General features: G+C 50.6%; 2 protein-coding genes across 2 annotated transcripts in view; one reads left to right on the forward strand and one right to left on the reverse strand.

Moving 5' to 3' along the window:
- SHMT1 (serine hydroxymethyltransferase 1) overlaps positions 1-22292 on the forward strand; it is a 1020383-nt gene that overhangs the window by 297309 nt on the left and 700782 nt on the right. The window lies entirely within an intron of this gene.
- Positions 1-22292, reverse strand: part of DRC3 (dynein regulatory complex subunit 3) — a 58595-nt gene that overhangs the window by 11036 nt on the left and 25267 nt on the right. Inside the window, 6 exon segments of the mRNA XM_084861610.1 lie at positions 1147-1221; positions 1223-1279; positions 6508-6676; positions 7592-7710; positions 8395-8514; positions 10707-10853. Coding sequence (XP_084717736.1) covers positions 1147-1221; positions 1223-1279; positions 6508-6676; positions 7592-7710; positions 8395-8514; positions 10707-10853 — 687 coding nt within the window.

Raw genomic sequence — 22292 nt, forward strand, 5'->3', positions numbered from 1 at the left:
GGGAGGGGAGGGAGGGGAAGGGAGGGGAGGGAGGGAGGGGAGGGGACGGGAGGGGAAAGGAGGGGACGGGAGGGGAGGGGACGGGAGGGGAAAGGGAGGGGACGGGAGGGAACGGGAGGGGAGGGAACGGGACAGGAGGGGACGGGAGGGAAAGGGAGGGGACGGGAGGGGAGGGGACGGGAGGGGACGGGACGGGAGGGGACAGGAGGGGACGGAGGGGAAGGGAGGGGACGGGAGGGGAGGGGACGGGAGGGGACGGGACGGGAGGGGACAGGAGGGGAGGGGACAGGAGGGGGAGGGGACGGGAGGGGAGGGGACGGGAGGGGAGGGGACGGGAGGGGAAAGGAGAGGACGGGAGGGAACGGGAGGGGAGGGAACGGGACAGGAGGGGACGGGAGGGGAAGGGAGGGACGGGAGGGAACGGGACGGGAGGGGACGGGACGGGAGGGGACAGGAGGGGAGGGGACGGAAGGGGAGGGGACGGAGGGGAGGGGACGGGAGGGGAGGGGACGGGAGGGGAAAGGAGGGGACGGGAGGGGAGGGGACGGGAGGGGAGGGGACAGGAAAGGAGGGGAGGGGAGGGGAGGGGAGGGGACAGGATGGAAGCGTTGATCAGGGCTATCTCTTGGCCCAGCCATGGCAGCATCCACCGAGGCTCCACTCCTCGCCGCCCTCAGACTTGCAGCCGCCTGTGGACACCTGTCCCTGGGGTTCCACAGGCCAGCTCAGTGCTGACGCGCAGGTGCCCGATGGCCACGCCGCGGGCTGAGAGCCGAGGGGCCTTCGTTTCACCCCGAGGGGGCTGCTTGCTCCGACACGGGCAGCTCCTGGTCTAATCAAAACCCTCCCCCGAGGCTCTGGCTCCTCCAGGTGGGGGGGGGGGGGGGCTTCAGAGGAATGAGCTCCCCCTGCTGCTGCGGGAGCCGCTGCAGTGTAGGGGATGGGGGGCGGGGTGTGTGTGTGTGTATGAGTGTGTGTGTGTGAGTGTATGTGTGAGTGTGTGTACGTGAGTGTGTGTGTGTGTGTGTGTGTGTGTGACTGTGAATGCATGAAAAGCCAACAGGCTGACGCAGGACGCCCGGGCAGCACTCCACGGCGCAGCGCCAGCCCCGTTCACCGGCCTCCCTCATCGGCGCGGCCGCGCACCTCCAGCTGCTCCACCAGCTGCATCTCCAGCGTCATGAGCACGTTGGCCAGCTCGGTGATGTCCTCGCTGTACTCCGAGAATCCTCGCCTCCATGCTGGCCAGGTCCGACTCGTCGCGGATGGCCGTCAGGCTCTGGAACGAGAGCCTGTGGTCGGCGTCACAGCTAACTGCAAGGTGTCGGTTTTGTGTTGGGAATGGGACCCTGGGTTTGGACTGCCCACACTCAGGGGTAGCTACGCCGCATGGCAGCACCTGAGCCTCAGCAGCTGCGCGCTGTCTGTCCCCGTGGCTGGGGGCTGCCAGCACCGTGAGCACTGCCGACCCCCGAGCCGGGCTCTCAGCACGGGGCCGGCGGGCGGCAGGAGCAGTGGCTCCCAGAGTCACTCAGCAGCAGTGTCACCTCGAACGAGTCTTCCTTTCCATTCTCCAAGCTCCAGGCGCCCCCGTGAGGGGAGAGAGCTCCTGCTTCCCAAGCCCCGGGCTGGGCAGGGGCGCCCCATCACTGTGGGAGTCTGAGGGCGGCGAGGAGTGGAGCCTTGCTGGATGTTGCCATGGCTGGGCCCCATCACCATTCTCCAGCCTGAGGCCCGTCAGACCCACAGGACCCCAGCGCCAGGGGGTGAGTAGTGAGCAGGCCGGCGGCGTGGAGAGGGCGGTGCTGGGGCGGGAGGTGCCACGGGGCCGAGCCCAGCGCCGAGCACCACCGCTCACCAGCCCGGCCCAGGCCCCAGCCGCCACGCCCGTGCAGCTTGTCTCTGCTGACACTCGTGTTAGCTTAAAGGAAGAGTAACTGGACGCGATTTGAGGTGAGTGTCTTTCTAATCCTGGCTACCCCACCTGGAGAAAAGTCAGGCTCAATGCCTATCTCAAGAGTTAGATGAAAATAAATTCTGGCAGAGAATCCAAAATGGCTGCACAGGTAAACACTAGCCGCAGCCGCACACAACAATTTCAATAAAATACAACTAAAATATAAAATGGACATTACCCAGAATTACAGGAAAGTCGACTGACTGGAAATTGTACAACGAGAAGCAAGGAGAAAACCAGAAGGAAGAGTGGAGGAGCTAGAAAAGCCCAAGGTACGGAGACACGCGGCGCACGGAGAGGACGGAGCTGGAGAGGAGGGAGGCCGAGTGCCTGGCTGGCGTTCCCTAGGGGGAAGGAGATAAAAGCTCCGACTGTGCTAGGCCCCAACTGCTCTGAACCCCAGTTCTCAGCCAGACCCCGGGGACCCAGGCTCATCCATAGGGAGCTGGGCTGTAAGGCGGAACCCCGGGGGAGCGGCGAAAGGAGGTCCCGGAGGTGCGCACATTGCGTGCAGAGAAGGGACGGCTGGCTGTGCCGCGGGATTGCCCTGGCGGGAAGGAGACTGGGGCTCCAGACTGCTCTGAACGCCACCTCCAACTCCACTTCCAACTGAACTGAACCCCAGTTCTGGGCTCATTGGGGGAGAGCCTACACTGTTTAGTAGCAGGCGAAAATCGAGGGCACCTTTCTCTCAGAGGTGCTTGCAGTGAGTGCTGAAGGACCCTGGGGATTACTGAGACTCAGGAACCACATAGGGCGTGGCTGACAGAAGCCAAGCCTGTAGGCTCCTCCCTGAAACTCCGCCCCATCAGGGAAGCGGTGAAAATGCCAAGACAACGAAATAGATCACAAATGAAAGAAATGGAGGACAAAAAGCGACTGGATATAGAGTTCAAAACCACACTAATAAAAAAAGGAGTTCATCACCGCCAAACCAGAATTATATGAATTGCTGAAGGGGGTTCTTTCGGAAGAGAAAGTAAATAAAGATAAAAATTATGAACAACAAATACGTAACTATCAACAAGTGAATCTAAAAACCAAGGAAATTAAAAAAATCTGATGAACAATATTAACTGTTGAATGTAATAGAATCAGAGGTATGGAAGGGGAGTGAACTGATGATTCTTGGGGAAAAGGGCACAGGGGGATGTGGGAAGAGACTGAACATAAACTGTGCACCAATGGATGAGGACAATGGGGAGAGGGGAAAGGGCAGAGGGTGGGGTGGGAACCTGGTGGAGGGGAGCAATGGAGGGAGGGGGGAAGAGGAACATTTATAATAATATGAACAATAAAGATTTATTTAAAAAAATAAAAAATAATAAAGTATGGTAGTTCATTGTAAAAAAAATTAAATAAATGAATTCTGGACAGAGCAAATACTTAAAGGTAAAAATTAAAGCTATAAAAGTACTAGAAAATATTGGGGGATTTTAAATAAATAATCTTAAAGTCCTTTCTGAGTATAAGCAGAAGAAAAGGCTGATAAAGTCTATCACATAAAAAATTTTAATATTCTGAATGTAAATACACAAGAGACAAAATAACAAGATAAACAGCAAATTGGGAAAGTGCTAACAACTTATTTCACTGACACATGACTAATTTCCCAATCTATAAAGTGCTCCTACAGAGTAATCCTATTTAATAAAGAGGTAATATGCAAATTAACTCTCATGCCCTCACAAGATGGCTGCCTACGACCATGCTAGCGGGGGGGAGGGAGGTGGTGAGGGATGACCAAATGACTAAACAAGCAGGCTTCATGGGGCAACTAGGCTGGCCAGGGGGCAGTTGGGGGTGGCCAGGCCAGCAGGGGGAAAGTTGGGAGTGACCAGGGTGGCAGTGGGGGGCAGTTAGGGGCGCCTAGGCTGGCAAGGCTGGCAGGGGGTGGGCAGATGGGGGTGATCAGGCCAATAGAGGGGGCAGTAAGGGGTGACCAGGCCAGTGGGGGGGCAGTTGGTGGTGACCTGGCCAGCAGCAGGGGGCAGTTAGGGGAGACCTGGCCAGCAGGGAGGGCATTTAGGGGCAACCAGGCAGGCAGGCAGGTGAGTGATTAGGAGCCAGCGGTCCAGGGTTATGAGAGGGATGTCCTCAGGCCTAAACCAGCAGTTAGACATCCCTTGAGGGGTCCTGGATTGGAGAGGGTGCAAGCTGGGCTAAGGGGATCTGCCCTCACACCCCCCCCCCACATGAATTTTGTGCACCGGGCCTCTAGGATTGAAAATGAAAACAAAGAAAGAAAGAAAGGGGGGAGAGAGAGAGAAAGTGAGAAAGAGAAACACCAAATGGAAAAATGGGTAAGGGAGCGGTATTATGACAATAGTTCACAAATAAGAAATGCAAATGTTGCCCAGTCAGCGTGGCTTAGTGGTTAAGCATTGACCTATGAACCAGGAGGTTATGGTTTGATTCCCAGTCAGGTACATGCGTGGGTTTGGTCCCAGTAAGGTGCGTGGAGGAGGCAGCCAATCAATGATTCTCTCTCAACATTCTCTCTCTCCCTCTCCCTTCCCCTCTGAAATCAATAAAAATATGTTTTAAAAATGAATAAAACCTAAGAGGGAAGGCAAGGGAGAGGGTGGGTAAGAGATCAACCAAAGGACTTGTATGCACGCATATAAGCATAACAAACGGACACAGACAGTTGGGGGGTGAGGGCCTGGCCTGGGGGTGGGAGCAAGTGGGAAAAACGAAGACATGCAATACTTTCAACAATAAAATATTTAAATAAATAAATAAATAAATAAATAAATAAATCCTGTTGAAACCGGTTTGGCTCAGTGTAGAGCGTCGGCCTACAGACTGAAAGGTCCCAGGTTCGATTCTGGTCAAGGGCATGTACCTTGGTTGTGGGCACATCTCCAGTAGGGGGTGTGCAAGAGGCAGCTGATCGATGATTCTCTCTCATCGATGTTTCTAACTCTCTATCTCTCTCCCTTCCTCTCTGTAAAAATAAATAAATAAATAAATAAATAGATCCTAGATAATAAAAGAGCAATATGCAAAATAACCATCACTCCGCTACACCCACAAGCCATGCCCACCCAACCATGCCCACTAACCAATTAGAGCAAATATGCAAATTAACCAAACCAAGATGGCTGCAGCCACAGAGAGCAGTTGAGAGGCTTGGTTTTCCCCGGCAACAGGGGAAGCCAAGCTTTCCACACACCTGGCCAGCCTAGGCCTCCACTCAAGGATACAAAGTTTCAAATACAGAAGGTAAATCCCAAGAAAAATGGTGGCAGTCTCGGAGCTGGAGAGAACAGGCTAAGGTTGGCTCTGGCAATGGAGGAAGCCAAGATCTCCACCTGCCGTGGCCAGCCTAAGCCTTCACTCAAGGCTACAAAGTTTCAATTATAGAAGGTAAACAAATCCAAACTGAAATGGCGGCAGCCATGGAGCAAGCAGGAGGCTTGGCTCTGCGCCAAGCTACAAAGTTTCAACTGTAGAAGGTAAATAATTCCAGATACCAGGGCCTCCGCTTGGGTTGCCAGGGGGTGTGGCCGGCCTACAAACCACCACAGGCCCCTCACCCAGGCTACCCCACGCCCCAAGGGAACCCCACCCTGATCCAGGACACCCTTCAGGGAAAACCAGCTGATCCCCACCCATGCACCAGGCCTCTATCCTATCTAATAAAAGAGTAATATACAGATTGACCATCACTCCAACACACAAGATCAAGATAGCTGCCCCTATATGGTCAAAGATCCTGCCCCCATGTGGACACAAGATGGCCACTAGGGGAGGGCAGTTGGGGGGACCAGGCCTGCAAGGGAGGGCAGTTGGAGGTGATCAACCCTGCAGGGGAGGGCAGTTAGGGGTAACCAGGCCAGCAGAGGAGGGAAGTTGGGGGCAAACAGGCTGGCAGGGGAGCAATTAGAAATCAATCAGGCTGGCAGGGGACTGGCTAGGGGCAATCAGGAAGGCAGGCAGGCGAGCAGTTGGGAGCCAACAGTCCTGGATTGTGACAGGGATGTCTGATCCTGGTGGGATCCCCGGTGGGATCGGGTCTAAACGGGCAGTTGGACATCCCTTGAGGGGTCCCAGATTGGAGAGGGTGCAGGCTGGGCTGAGGGACACCCCCCTCCATGCACGAATTTCATGCACCAGGCCTCTGGTAAAAAAGTAAAATAAAACAATCACCCATGCGCTCATTAAACAAAGAGATACAAGCGCTTGTCACCTGTGTGATGCGCACGCGCACCTAAGAGCAGAGAGCACACACGCCCCGGAGCGGCCGGCGGAGAGGAGACCCCGGCTGAGGCTGCCGCGGAGCCCAGCCGAGCCCAGCTGGGCAACAGCCATGCAGCTTCAGTCACCACCGTATTGGTGACACCACACGTCACAGCAATGACGGCGCTGGCTCTGACCTCAGGCTCTGCTCGCCGGGCCCTGGCCTGGCCGCACCGTGGCTGGTGGTGCCGGTGGAAGGCTGAGCCTCGGCCCCACCGCCAGCTCAGTGAGCCTGGGCTCAGGCCGTCAGAGGGAAGGGCCACTGCCCTGTGGGGGCAGGGGTGCGGGGGCAGGGGTGAGCCTACCAGCAGGTGCTTCTCCTCGAACCTGGCGATCCGGAGCTTGCCCTGCTCCCGGTTCTCCTGCACGGCCTCCTGGACACAGGCGTTGAAGGTGTCGAGCTCCACCCTGCGCTTCTCCTGCTGCGTCAGTCCATACTCGAAGATGTTCAGGCAGATGATGACAAACTTGTCCCTGTAGGTGAGGCTGTTAAGGAAGCTGTGGCTGCTCCGGGCGCCGGGGCGGTGGGGCCCTCGCAGAGCCGGCAGCTGCAGGCTCCGGGGGTGACTGGGGCGGCGCCCCTGGGCTGAGGGACCGGGGACACGGAGGGGAGGAGGCGGGGCCGAGGCGGAGCTGAGAGCGGAGGGGAGATGCCAGCCCGGACCCCACACCCCTGGGCAGCGGAGGGCCATGCGCTTTGTCTGCTGTGTTGGCTGGCGGCGCCATTGCTGGGTCTGTCCTCTGAGGGGCACTGCAGAGGTGGGGCAGGGCTGGCCGCAGAGACCAGGCTCACGTCCTGGCTCAGGCTGCTTCTCCGGCCTTCTCCGGCCGCTCCTCCCCGCCTCTGGGCCTGGGGGCCTCGCCTGCACAAGAGGGCGAGGCGAAGGTACGTGGGGTCCCTGGAGGCCTGAGGTCGGCAGGTGCTGCGGCGGGAGGCCAGCCCGGCGGCCGGCTGGCAGGTGTCAGGCCCGGCAGAGCCGGTCGGTCGGACCCGGAGCCCTGCTCTTCCCCTCTGCTCAGCCCACACCCCGCCGGCTCCTGCCCCAGCCGCCGTGTGACCTGGACAGCGACTCTGGGTGAGCTCCCGGCAGGAAGTGTGACCGTGTGGGGCGAGGCCGTGTGGGGCGCGCACAGCACAGCGGGGCCAGCCGCACGCGGGGGCAGGCCTCAGACAGCCCAGCGGGCGCTCACTGAGCTCCCGGCTCCGGAAGCACCTGGCCTGCTGCCCGCTCAGTCCCTGAGCCCACCGCCTCCGCGCGGCTGAGGACATCTCCTGGGCACAGGGCCTCAGAGAGAGACGGGGAAACTGAGGCCCAGCGTGGGAAGGATGGCCCGGGCAGGCTGGTGTCCTGGGGCCGATCTCTGTCAGATGGGCAGCGTAAACGAGAAGGATATGCCTCGAGGAGCTCGCCCACACCTTGCAGGGCGGCCAGCTTGCTGCCCTCCACATCCTCGGCGTACATGCTGTCAAAGAGGAAGGAGCTGTTCAGGTGCTCCACGAAGGCAGCCTGCGGGCAGAGGGAGGGAGGGGTGAGTGCTCTCTACTGCAGCCTGCGGGCAGAGGGAGGGAGCGGTGAGTGCTCCCTACTGCAGCCTGTGGGCAGAAGGAGGGGTGAGTGCTCCCTACTGCAGCCTGCGGGCAGAGGGAGGGGTGAGTGCTCCCTACTGCAGCCTGCGGGCAGAGGCCCAGAGCACAGTGGGAGCAGGGACTGATTCTGCACCGGTGGGCGCTGGGCCCTGGGCTCCGTGGACACTTGCTCGGGGAGGAGGCTGGCAGGGTGGCGCCCGGAGGCTGCCTGGGGCCGCACTGGCGGGTGGGGGCGGCAGTGGGGCTGGAGGAAGGCTGAGGGAGGTGCTGAACTGGGACCAGAGCCTTCCCGGTGCCCGAGGAACCACCCGGGGCTCCAAGGCAAGGCCGCTCGGAGGGCCTGTTCCCGGGAGGGAGGCGCAGGCAGGCGGGGTCTGGGGGCAGGTGGAGCCGGTGCAGAGGCAGGGGGTGGGCAGAGCACGGCAGGGCCGAGGCCCAGACCTCGGGGTGGGGGGTGGGGGTGGGGGAGCACAATCCACTGCTTCAGCAGAGCGAGGCCGCTGCTGCAAACACGCTTCCATCACAGCGAGGTGCCCGGGCCGGGCCCTGCTGCCTCGCTGAGCTCGGCCGGCACCCGGGGGCCAGCGTTCGGAGGGGCAGCTACCCGGTGCTCCTCCAGCTCCGCCTGCCGGGCCTGCTCCTCCGCCTGCTGGGCCTGCATCAGGTACTCGCGGTGCTTCAGCTCGTCGATGCTGAACTGGTGCTTCGCCTCCGCCTGCGCCTTCTGCGGGGCGAGGGGACGGGGTGTTACAGAGCCCGGCCCAGCCAGGCCCCGTGCGTGCGGCAGGCTGTGGGCGACAGCGGCTCATCGCCTCACGGCCTGAGGCAGGTGAGTAAGAGCTGAGGAAAATCCGCTGGCCGGTGGAACAGGGAAACAGACAAATGGCTGAAGAAGCCGCTGGAATAGCTGAGCAATGAACAGCCAGCTGGTAAATGACACGACTTTCCTCCCCACCAGAGACACCGAGAACAGTGCTTTAAATCACCCTAGTCAGGGAGAGAGAGAACAAAACACTCTCAGAGCCAGAGCAAGCCGAGACAGAGGTGAAACCATCCACTGTCCACTCATACCAACACATCAGTGCGAGGGCGCGCGCACACACACACACACACACACACCCGAGATCTCCCGGACAGGCTGCTGAGATCCGCCCGAGACCGCCCCTAAGATTCCCGCCTGCAGGAAACAGCGAAACCCACGGACACAGGATGCCGGCCTGAGCTCTCTTTGAGCAAACCTGTGTCCCCGTTCCTCAGGCATGTACTTTGCTTCTTCTACCCTGAGCTCTAAGGGTGCCCACAAGACAAGCACCCAGGGGAGCAATGGGCAGTGCCTGCTTGTCCCAGGCTTGTCCCCTGATCCTGTCTCCAGGGGCCCTTCCACGCCCACTGTCCCAAGCTTTAATAATCGTCCTCTCACTTCCACCTGGACTCTATGGTGAAATTGTTCCTGCAGGAGTCAGGACCGGAGGCCGCCTGACCCCCAGGGGCCACCTGAACCCGGAGGCCACCTGACCCTGGAGGCAGACTCTCTGGAAGGCTCTGGAGGAGGGAGAGGCTGAGCTGTGTGGCACTGGGGGCAGGAGGCTACCAGCACCACTGCCCCCATGCACAGCCCTCCCTTCGAGGCCAATCTGGTCTCTTCCCGCGCTGGTGACTCTGCTGGCCCCTCCTGTCACTCCCTGAGGCCGTCCACCACAGAGGCCCCAGGGCAGCTGGTGGGGGCCGCCTGGGTGGCCCAGAGGCCGGTGTGAGTGGCCTCGGGCCAGCACTGTGCCAGTATGACCGGCATCACCCTGCCAGCACCACCCGCCCTGACGGTGACCGTCCCCCGGGAGCCTGCCCCTTGTAGCCCGCGGCCGCCAGGCTCTTCCTGTGACCGCAGCCGGCACAGAGGACGGTCTCCAGGTGCCGGGCTCGGTGCTGGGGAAGCGACATTGGTGCAAAGGCCCAGCAGAGGCGGCCACAAACCACGGGGCCCTTTGTAGCTCTGAACAGGCAGCGCAGAGCTGGGCCCTGGCGTGCCTGACACTGACCAGCGCCCAGGCCCTCCGAAGAGGCCAGGACCAGCACGCTGGGGGTGGGATTCGGTCAGAGCAGAAGCCAGTTAGCTCCACAAGCAGCACCAAAGGGAGGTCTCAAGGCACCAGACCCTGGTGGGCGGCTTCCACCTCCCAGGTCAGCCCCCACGCAGCTCACACACGGAGGCCAGCGGCCCGAGCACGAACGCCACCAAGGGACGAGCCAACAGCAGTCAAGACCCAACTACACCAGGAGGGCGTAACCCACACGAGGGACATTCCTGGAGCGCCTCATCAGAGGCCAGGGAGACGGTGCCACGGAGCGCCCAGAAACCCGCTGCATCAGGACCCTACTGGCTCAGCCGAAACCAGTTTGGCTCAGTGGATAGAGCGTCAGCCTGTGGACTGAAGGGTCCCAGTTTCAATTCCGGTCAAGGGCATGTACCTTGGTTGCGGGCACATCCCCAGTGGGGGGGAGGGTGTGTGTGTAGGAGGCAGCTAATCAATGTTTCTAACTCTCTCTCTCTCCATTCCTCTCTGTAAAAAAATCAATAAAATATATTAAAAAAAAAAAAAAAAAAAAAAAAAAAAAAAAGACTAGAGGCTCCGCAGACGTACCTAACACACAGGCACCATCACAGAGAGGCAGCCAAATGGGAGACAGAGAGAGGAGTCCCCAGCGTGGCCGTGCGGGCTGCAGGCAGACGTGGAAGGAGCCTGGCCACGTGAGCAAGACCCATGTGGGCCATGAGGGTCCTGCCAGGACCGGGACAGCGGCGGGAAAGGAGCGAGGGGGGGGGGGGCCTGCCCTGCTCTCTGCCTCCGTGGCCCTTCCCGGAGACCAGGGACCCCCGGACGGCCACACAGAGCTGGGGCGCCCAGAGGAGACACTTACCAACTGGTCGTCGACCCGCCGAGAGTCCAGGTACACGAGGTCGGGAAGGAAGGCCCAGACGAACATCTTGTAGTCCTCGGCCTGGGAGATGGGGTTCCCGGAGAGGCTGAGTGCCCGCAGGTCCTTGAACTGCCGCAGGTAGATGATCTGGGGGGACGGGGAGAGGACGCACTTTCGTGGCTGCACTGGCTGCTGGCACCCGGCTCTCCCTGGCCACAACGCCGGCGCCGAGCGGAGTGACGGGAGGAAGGTGAAGGGCTCCAGGCTCATGGCTGTGCCAAGGCCTCTGGCCAGGCCGGGGCTTTCCAAGAATCAGCCAATGCTAGCTGTGAGCCTCACTTTCCTCGCCTGTGACATGGGCGTGAGGATGTTATGTTAATATGTTGTAAGGATCAGATGAAATACTATGACATGCATGTAGGAGAGTGCCTGACACGGATTCACCGGATAGCTGCTGGCGGAACGTCCCACTGATGCTTTTATTTTTCCTGGACTCCATTTTTTTAATGGGGAAAGTTAACCGCATAGTTAACACAGGCATACCTGGGCTGTATTGTGCTTTGCAGATATTGCATTTTTTCACAAATTGAAGGTTTGTAGCAAATCTATTGGCACCATTTTTCCTACAGTATTGTCTCTGTGTCACAGAAAGGTAATTGTAACTACCTTTCGGTAATTTTCACAATATTTCAAATTATGTTATTGTCATTATCATCATCATCATCATCACTATAGTTGCTGAGGTGGCCTGTGATCAGTGATCTTTACTGTCACTATTGTAATTGCTTTGGGCACCACAAGCCACACTCATACAAGTCAGTGAACATAACAGATAAATGAGGTTCATGTTCTGAGTGCTCTACAGACTGGCATTCCCTCATTCCTCTCCCTCTCCTGGGCCTCCTTATTCCTGAGAAACAGTGATATTGAAATTGGGTCAATTAATACCCTACAATGAACTCTAAGTGTCCAAATGAAAGGAAGAGTTGCCCGACTCTCACTTTATTTATTTATCTATTTTATATTTTATTGATTTTTTACAGAGATGAAGGGAGAGGGATAGAGAGCTAGAAACGTCGATGAGCGAGAAACATCGACCAGCTACCTCTTGCACACCCCCTACCAGGGATGTGCCCGCAACCAAGGTACATGCCCTTGACCAGAATTGAACCCGGGATCTTTCAGTCCGCAGACCGACGCTCCACCGCTGAGCCAAACCGGTTTTGGCAGGAATCCAACTCTTACTTTAAAGTAGGGGTGTCGAACTCAATCAGAGAAGGGGCCAAAATCTAAAATCCAGCCTAAATCGCGGGCCGAATGGTTTACTGAACAGTCATAAACTGACAATGTCATAAACTGACAGCGGAGTGCAGTGATGACAGCGTGGTGCGGGCCACATTGCAAGCCTGGCGGGCTGGATTTGGCCCGCGGGCCTTGTGTTTGACACATGTGCTTTAAAGCAAGGGCTGGAAATGATGAAGCTTAGTGAGGAAGGCGTGGAAAGCCACGGTGGACTGAAAGCTAGGCCTCTGGCACCGAACATTTAGCCACGCCATGAATGAAAGGAAAAGTCTTGAAGGGAATTAAAGGAGCTGCTCCAGTGAACATATGAATGATAAGAGAGTGAAATTGCCTTATTGCTGATAGGGAGAAAGTTTGGATAGAAGACCAAACCAGCCACAACATTCCCTTAGGCCAAAGCCTAAGCCAGAGCAAGGCCCTGCTCTCTTCAAGTCTGTGACGCTGGGAGCGGTGAGGAGGCTGGGAAGGAACGCTGGAAGGGCAGAGGCTGAGTCATGAGGTTTAAGGAAAGAAGGCATCTGCATGTCATAGACGTGCACGGGGAGCAACAAGTGCTGATGCAGAAGATGCGGCCAGTCACCCAGAAGACCGAGCTCAGATGATCAATAAACACACAGTGCATTGCAGACTCAGGAGCCCTTTTGGGACAAGATCCATCTACGACTTCATAACCAGAGAGAAGTCAGTGCCTGGCTTCGGAGGACAGGCCGACTCTCTTGTGAGAGGCTAGTGCAGCTGGTGACTTGCAGTCCAAGCCAGTGCTCCCATTCCATTCTAAAGTCCTGGGCTCTTAAGCATGATGCTGAATCTACTCTGCCCGTAAATGGAACAGCACAGCACATCTGTTTACACACGGCTTGCTCATCTTTTAGTGCCCTGTTGAGACCCGCTCTCAGAAAAAAAGACTCCTTTCAGAATAGCACTGCTCACTGACAATGCCCCTGCTCCCCCGAGAGCCCTGATGAGCTGTATGTGAGGTTAGTGTTGCTGCCATGACCGCTAACACAACACTCAGCCATGGTCAGGAGTGATGTCCACTCCAAGCCTTTTTAGTTAGGAATGATATTGTGTAGCGCTATGGGTGCCATAGACAGTGGTTCTTCCGATGGGTCTGGGCAAGGTGAATTGAAAACCTTTGGAAGGACCCACCACTCTAGGTGCCACAAGAACATTTCATGATGCGTGGGAGGAGGTGACATAGCAACATTAACAGGAGTTAGAAGAAGGTAATTCAGCCACCTTCCCTTTTAGCAACCGTCACCCTGATTAGGCAGCAGCCACCACCTTGAGGCAACGCCCTTTACCAGCAAGAAAGATGACTCACCAAAGGCTCTGATAATGATTAGCATGTTTTAGCAATAAAGTATTTTTATAGTGAAACTTTAAAAATATATGTGAGTTTGTGGCAATAAAGTATTTAATTTTTTTTAATGTTGAAAGTATTACAGATGCCCCCCCCCCCCCATTGCCCTTCTCCACCTGCCACCTCTCTGCCACCCCCACACCCTCAGGCCTTCACCACACAATGGATGGATTATGTATCCATAGGTTATGCATATATATGCTTTGGTTAACCCCCCACCTACCCACTCCTGCTTCCCTCTGAGATTCCAAGCCTGTTCCATGTTTTTATGTCTCTGGATCTATTTTGTTTGTCAGTTCATTTTGTTCATTAGATGCCACCTATGCGTGAGATCATGTGATGATGCTTGCTTTCTCTCACTGGCTTCTTTGGCTTGTTTAATACTCTCCGGGTCCCTCCATGCTGTCTCAAAGGGTAAAAGATCCTTCTTTTTTACTGCAGCAGAGTATTCCATGGTGTAAATGTACCACAGCCTTTTATCCCCTTACCAACTGATGGGCACTTAGGCTGTTTCCAGATCTTAGCTACTGTAAATTGTGCTGCTATGAACATAGGGGTGCATATATTTTTTCTGATTGGTGTTACAGGTTTCTTAGGATATATTCCTAGAAGTGGAATCATTGGTCAAATGGCAGTTTCATATTTAATTTTTTTTTGAAGAAACTCCAAACTGTTTTTCTATAATGGCTGTACCAGCCTGCATTCCCACCAGCAGTGCACTAGGGTTCCCTTTTCTCCACATCCTCCCCAGCACTTGTCATTTGTTGCTTTGTTGATGGTGGCCATTCTAACAGGTGTGAGGTAATACCTCATTGTCATTTTAATTTGCAGCTTTCTGATAGTGAGTTGGAGCATTTTTTCATTTGTCTCTTGGCCTTCTGTATGTCCACTTTGAAGAAGAGTCTATTTAGGTCCTTTGCCCATTTACAAACTGGACTGTTTGTCTTTCTTTTAAGTTGCATGAGTTCCTTATATATTTTGGATATTAACCCTTTATTAGATTATCATTGCCAAATATATTCTCCCTTTTCATTTTGTCTATGGTTTCTTTTATTGTGCAGAAGCTATTTATTTTGATGCAGTCCCATTTGTTTATTTTCTCCTTGGTTTCCTTTGCTCTATGCGATGTTTCAATAAACACATGGCTATGAGAAATGTCTGAGACTTTAAAGCCTATGTTATCTTCTAGGATGTTTATGCTTTCCCATCATATGTTTAAGTCCTTTATCCATTTTGAATTTATTTTTGTGCATGGTGTAAGTTGGTGGTCTAGTTTCCTTTTTTTTTTTTTTTGCATTTATCGGTCCAATTTTTCCAACACCATTTATTGAAGAGACTGTCTTGACTCCATTGAATGCTCTTGCCTCCCTTGTCAAATATTAATGAGCGTATTGGGTTGAGTCAATTTCTGGGTTCTCTGTTCTGTTGCATTAGTCTATGTGTCTGTTCTTGTGCCAGTACCAGGCAGTTTTGAGAACAGTTGCTTTGAGAACATAGCTTGATACCTGGTATTATGATCCCTCCAGCTTTTTTCTTCTTTCTCATGATTGCTGTGGGTATTTGGGGTCTTTTTTTATTCCATATGAATTTTTGGAGAGTTTGTTCTAGATCTGTGAAATAAGCCATTGGTATTTTAATAGGGATTACATTAATCTATACAAGATTGCTTTGGGTAGTATGGACATGTTAATGATGTTAATTCTACCAATCCATGAACACAGAATATTCTTCCACTTGTTTATATCTTTCTCTATCTCTTTTTTCAACATCCTGTAGTTTTTCAAATACAGATCTTTTACCTCTTTGGTTAAATTTATTCCTACATATCTTATTTTTTGTTGTTGTAATGGTAAATGAGATTTTTTAGTTTCTCTTTCTGAGAATTCATTTTTGGTATATCAAAATGCCTTTGATTTCTGGGCATTGATTTTGTATCTAGCTACATTGCCAAATTCATTTACTAAATCTAGTAGTTTTTTTTTAATTATTTTTTTTTTATTGATTTCAGAAAGGAAGGAGAGGGAGAGATAGAAACAGCAATGGTGAGAATCATTGAATGGCTGCCTCCTGCACACCCACCACTGGGGATCAAGCCCACAACCCGCCACCCGGGCATGTGCCCTGACCAGTGACCTCTTGGTTTCTAGGTGGATGCTCAACCATGGAGCCATGTCAGCAAGCAAATCTAGTAGTTTCTTGGTGGAATTTTTAGGGTTTTCTATGTACAATGTCATCTGTGAATAATGAGTTTTACTTCCTCCTTTACAATTTGGATGTCTTTTATGTTTTCTTCTTGTCTGATCATGTGGCTAGAACTTTCAGTTTTATGTTGGATAACAGTAATGAAAGCGGACATCCCTGTCTTATTACTGTTCTTAGGGGAAATGGTTTTTGTTTTTGCCCATTGAGTATGATGTTTGTTGTAGGTTTGTCATATATGGCTTTATTATGGGGAGGTCTGATCCCTCCAGTCCCACTTTGGGGAGAGTTTTTATAAAAAATGGGTGTTGGATTTTGTCTAATGCTTTTTATGCATCTATTGATATGATCATATGATTTATGTCCTTCAATTTGTTTATGTGATGCATCACGTTTATTGATTTGTGAATATTGTACTAGCCTTGCATCCCTAGAGTAAATTCCACTTGGTCATGGTAAATGATCTTTTTAATAATATATTGCTGGATCCAATTTGCTAAAATTTTGTTAAGGATTTAATATCTATGTTCATCAGGATATTGGCCTGTAATTCTCTTTCTTTGTAGTGCCTTTATCTGGTTTTGGAATTAGGATAATGCTGGCCTCAGAAAAAGAGTTTTGAAGTGTTCCTTCCTCTTGGATTTTTGAGAATAGTTTGAGGAGTATAGGTGTTAGCTCCTTGAATGTCTGATAAAACTCTCATTTGAAGCCATCTGAACCAGAGCTTTTGCTTGGTGGGAGATTTTTAAAAAATTAATGTTTCAGTTTCATCAGTTGTTGGTATATTCAGGTTTTCTGATTCTTTATGATTCAATTTTGGAAGATTGTATTTTTCTAGGAATTTGTCGATGTCATGCACATTGTCCAGCCTATTGGCATATAGTTGTTCATAGTGTTTTCTTACAATCCTTTGTATTTCTGTGGTGTCAGTTGTTAGATACTTCACCTCTTTCATTTCTAATTTTGTTTATGTGGGTCCTCTTTCTTTGTTCCTTTAAAAAAATGTTTTTAAAAAATTGATTTCAGAGAGGAAGGGAGGTGAGACAGAAACATCAATGATAAGAGAGAATCATTGATCAGCTGCCTCTTGCATGCTCCCCACTGGGGATTGAGCCCACAACCTGGACATGTTTCCTTGACCAGAATTGAACCCAGAACCTTTCAGTCCTCAGGCCAATGCTCTATCCAATGAGCCAAACCAGCTAGGGCTCTTTTTTTCTTGATGAGTCTGGCTAAAGGTTCATTAACCTTGTTTATCTTTTCAAAGAACCAGCTCTTGGTTTCATTGATCTCTTGTTTTTAGTCTCTATGTCATTTATTTCCACTATGATCTTTATTATTTCCTATTTTCTATTTACTATGAGCTTTTCTTGTTCTCTTTTAGTTGTAGGGTTAGTTTATTAAATTTTTTCTTACTTTTTGAGATAGGCCTGTGGTACTATGAACTTCCCTCTCAGGACTGCTGTTGCTATGTCCCAGAGATTTTGGGTTGTTGCGTGTTCATTTTCATTTGTTTCCAGAAAGTTTTTGATTTCTTCTTTGATCTCATTGGTAACCTATTCATTGTTTAATATCTTGATATTTAGCCTTCATGTGTTTGAATGTTTTTACTGTAGTTAATTTCTAACTTTATGCCATGTAATCTGAGAAGATGCTTGATATGATTTCAGCCTTCTTGAATTTGTAGAGACTTGTTTTGTGTCCTAACATGTGGTCTATCTTTGAGGATGATCCACGTGCATTTCAGAAGAATGTATATACTGCAGCTTTGGGGTGAAATGTCCTATCACATGTCAATAAAATCCATCTGATTCAGTGTGCCATTTAGAGTCTTTGCTCCCTTGTTAATTTTCTGTCTGAAAGTTCTACCCAGTGGAGTCTGGATGTTAAAGTCCCCTACTATGACTGTATTACTGTGAATCTCTCTGTTAAAATCCTCTAGAATTTAAAAAAAAATATTTCTAGATGCTTCTATATTGGGTGCATATATGTTTACCAGAGTTATATCCTCTTGTTGGATCAATCCCTTTAATATTATGTAGTGACCTTTATTGTCTCTTGTAATGGCCTTTATTTTGAAGTCTATTTAGTCATATATGAGTATTGCTACCCCAGCTTTTTTTTTCTGTTTCTATTTCATGGACAATGTTTTTCCATCCCTTCATTCTCAACCTGTGTGTATTTTGTTTTGAGGTGGGTCACTTGTAGACAGCATATATTTGGGTCATATTTTCTTATCCATTCAGCTACCCTATATCTTTTGATGGGATCATTTAACTCATTTACATTTAAGGTTATTATTAACTGGAGCGAGGTGCATGAAATCATGCACTGGTGAGGTCCAGTCGGCCTGCCCCTGATGGGGGCCATCTGGGATGGGCTAGCTGGGGTGAGGGGCCACGGGCAGCTTACTGGCCAGCCCCACCCCCGATTGGGGTGGGGGTGCCTGCTCGGAGGTGGGGCTGGCCAGGGAAGGGGCTGTGGATGTACTGGTTATTCTGCCATTAGGTCAATTTGCATATTACCCTTTTATTATATAGGAGAGGTACTTATTTATTGCCATTTTAATTCTTTTTTAAATCTTTTTAAAATTTTTTCTTTATTGATTAAGGTATTACATATGTGTCCTTATTCCCCCATCCCCCCACTCCTCTATTTATGCCTTTACCTCCCTGTTACCTGTGTCCATTGATTAGGCTTATATGCATGCATATAAGTCCTTTGGTTTCACTCTCCCCTTACTCCCGCTGTTCCTTACCTTCCCTGAGGTTTGATGTTCTGATTGATACTTCTCCGTCTCTGGATCTGTTTTTGTTTATCAGTTTATGTTGTTCATTATATTCCATAAATATATCTATCTTTCTCTGCCTGGCTTATTTCACATAGTATAATACTCTCCAGCTCCATCCATGTTGTTGCAAATGGTAAGAATTCCTTCTTTATCGCAGCATAGTATTCCATTGTGTAGATAGTACCAGTTTTTTAATCCACTCATCTGCTGATAGGCACCTAGGCTGTTTCCAAATCTTAGCTATTGTAAATTGTGCTGCTATGAACATAGGCGTGCATATATCCTTTCTGATTGGTGTTTCTATTTTCTTGGGATATATTCCTAGAAGTGGGGTTTCTGGGTCAAATGGGAGTTCCATTTTTAATTTTTTGAGGAAAATCCATACTGTTTTCCAAAGTGGTTGTACTAGTCTGCATTCCCATCAGCAGTGCACGAGGGTTCCTTTTTCTCCACATCCTCACCAGCACTTGTCATTTGTTGATGATAGCCATTCTGACAGGTGTGAGATGGTACCGCATTGTCATTTTGATTTGCATCTCTCAGATGATTAATGACTTTGAACATGTTTTCATATGTCTCTTGACCTTCTGTGTGTCCTCTTTCAAAAAGTGTCTATTTAGGTACTTTGTCCATTTTTTTGTTGGTTCTATGATTTTTTCTAATTCACTGATATGATCCTTGAATTCCTCTAAACTGCTGTTTATTCTTTCCAAAGTATTTGTTTTTTAAAAATAAATATATTTCTTTATTGTTTTCAGAGAAGAAGGGAGAAGGAGAGAGATTGAAATATCAATGATGATAGAGAATGTATATTTCTTATTATTATTATAGCAGTCCCTCTTGCAGTGCTAGTTTGGTGGTGATAAATACTTTAGCCTTTTATGGTCTGGAAAGTTTTTTATTTCATGGTCTATTTTATTTTTGGTTTTAAAAAAATTTTTTTTTATTAAATTATTATCGTGTACATATACCATGCCCCCCCCCCCCCTTCCTTCACGGTCTATTTTGAATGATAGCCTTGCTGGATAGAATAGTCTTGGTTTCAGATACTTGCTTTTCATTACCTTGAATACTTCATGCCATTCCCTTCTGGCCTGTAGAATTTCTGATGAGAAATCAGCTGAAAGCCTTATGGGAGCTCCTTTGGGTTCTTCTTGCTTGGGATTCTCTATACATCCCAAACTTGTGTGACTTTTCCCTTTCCAGGTTAGGGAAGTTTTCTGCCATTATTTCTTCAAATAGGTTCTCTATCCCTTGCTCAGTTTCTTCACCTTCTGTACTCCTTTGAGGCAGATATTGTTATGTTTCATGTTGTTCCACAGCTCCCTTAGGCTGTTGTGTGTGTGTGTGTGTGTGTGTGTGTGTGTGTGTGTTAAATCCTCACCCAAGGATATTTTTTCCATTGATTTTTAAGGAGAGTGGAAGAGAGGGAAAGACAGAGAAAAATATCTATGCAAGAGAATCACATAGATTTGTTGCCTCCTGCACAAGTCCAAACCAGGGCTGGGGAGGAGACTTCAACAGAGGTATGTGCCCTTGACTGGAACCATACCCAAACCCTTTGGTCAGCAGGCCAATGGCTCTATCCACTGAGAAAAAACAGCTAGAGCTTTAATTTTTTTTTTCTTGTTGATTCTCTAATTTTTTCTAATTAACTAATATGATCCTCAGATTCCTCTAAACTGCTGTTTATTCTTTCCAATGTATTCTTTTTAAAAAATAAATATATTTCTTTATTGATTTCAGAGAGGAATGGAGGAGAGATAGATAGAAACATCAATGATGAGAGAGAATCATTGATCAGCTGCCTCCTGTCAACCGACTGGGGATGGAGCCCACAATGCAGGCATGTGCCCTTGGCCAGAGTTGAACCTGGGACCCTTCAGTCTACAGGCTGATGCTCTATCCACTGAGCCAAGCTGGCTAGGGCTTCAATGTATTCTTTATTATTGCTATGCCATTCTTCATTTCCAACTTGTCATTTTTCATAGTTTCTACATCTTTTCTCATGCTGTTGAACATTCTTATAATCATTACTAGAGGCCCAGTGCACGAAATTCCTGCATGTGGGTGGGGGGTTGTTTGTCCCTCAGCCTAGTCTGCACCCTCTCCAATCTAGGACCCCTCAAGGGATGTCCAACTGCTCGTTAAACTGGCAGTCAGACATCCTCTCACAATCCAGGACTGCTAGCTCCCAACTGCCCGCCTGCCTGCCTTCCTGATTGCCCCTACCCACTTCTGCCTGCCAGACTGATCACCCCCTAACCACTCCCATGGCAGCCTGATTGATGTCTAACTGTTTCCCTGCCAGCCTGTTTGCCCCCAACTTCCCTCCTCTGCTGGCCTGGTCACCTCTCAACTGCCCTCCCCTGCTGGCCATCTTGTGGTGGCCATCTTGTGTCCACATGGGGGCAGGATCTTTGACCACATGGGGGCAGCCGTATTATGTGTTGGAGGGATGGTCAATCTGCATATTACTCTTTTATTAGGTAGAATTCTGAACTCTATATCTGATAAATTACTTATTTCCATTTCATTTAATTTTTCTTCTGGAGAATTCTCTTTTTCTTTTATTTTGGGCTTTTTTTTGCCTCTCTATTTTGGCTGCCTGTTTGGGTTTATTTTTATGTATTAGATAGATCTGCTGTGACTCAAGTCTTTTTGGAGGGTCTCTGGTGCAGGACAATGTCAAACACTGTGCGTGGCCCTGAGTATCCTGTTTGGAGCTATCAGCAATCCACAGCTTGTGGCTCCCTCTGCTGGTGCTGGGTGCCTTTGGAGAGGACCAAGATGCACACCAAGGCCTGCTTTTCCTAGCCCTGTGCCCAGAAGATTGGCAGACTCAAAACATCCAGAGAACCGCCTGTGTCTGGAGGCTGATTGTTATTCTCTTAATGAGCCTCAGGCTGGACTACAGCAAGGTGTAAGCTCCACAGGATGGGGAGAGGCTTTCTAATTGTGTGTGTGTGTGTGTGTGGGGGGGGGGGGGGTAGTTACTCCCCTCTCCAGGCAAAAGCTGCCTAGATGGCAAAGTATGCCCGAGCGAGATGTCCTCTGCAGTATGGGGGAATGACTCAGCACAGGAATCCAGTCAACTGCTCTCTGAGCTCTCTCCACAGAGCCCCCAAACCTAGATTCTCCTTACACAGCTCTAGTCCTGCCCTCTCTCTGCCAGAGCCCAAGGTGTGAGGCTGCATAATGAAATTTTGTGTGTTGGTCCTTTAAGAGAGTGCCTGCATTTCCAGCCATCTCTTCCTGGCAGATAGAAACCCGTCTGGTGTTCGCAGCCAGAGGTTGTGTGGACACCTTTCTCAGTTCTGGTGCTCTGGGCTGGGAGACCAGCTTGGTGTTTAGACCCAGGAGTTCTCAGTGGGAAGCCCACAGCTGAGATCTCTCTCCAGAACTTCAGCTGCTGTCCTTGGGAGCCCGGGCAGCACTCTTGCGCCTTCCTACCAATCTCCATGCGACCTCTGCTTTCCGTCCTTGATTACCAGGGCCTCTCCAGCTGGTCTTCAGTTATCATTAAGGATGGTCTATGTTGTAGTTGTAATTCCATTTTGGTCCTGGGAGAGTGTCAGTGTAGTGTCCACTTAATCTGCCACCATCTTGGAATCCTCCACAACAAAGTATTTTTTAATTAAGGTATGTACACTATTTTAGACATAATGCTATTAAGCACACCTAATAGACTCTTAAGACTACTTACCGTGAACATAACTTTTATGTGCTCTGAGAAACCTAAAATTCACATGACTCACTTATTGTGATACTAGCTTTACTGAGGTGGTCTGGAACTGAACCCACAATATCTTCAACGTGTGCCTGTATTTCATCTGATAGCATCTTAGGGATACCTACACACTGTACCATGCAAAAGATAGAAAAGAAATCTAGGATATTTTTCTGAAGAAATTTGTTACAGCCATTTATG

This window comes from Pipistrellus hanaki, assembly GCF_964339955.1.
Source record: "Pipistrellus hanaki genome assembly, chromosome: 16".
Lineage (NCBI taxonomy): Eukaryota > Metazoa > Chordata > Mammalia > Chiroptera > Vespertilionidae > Pipistrellus > Pipistrellus hanaki.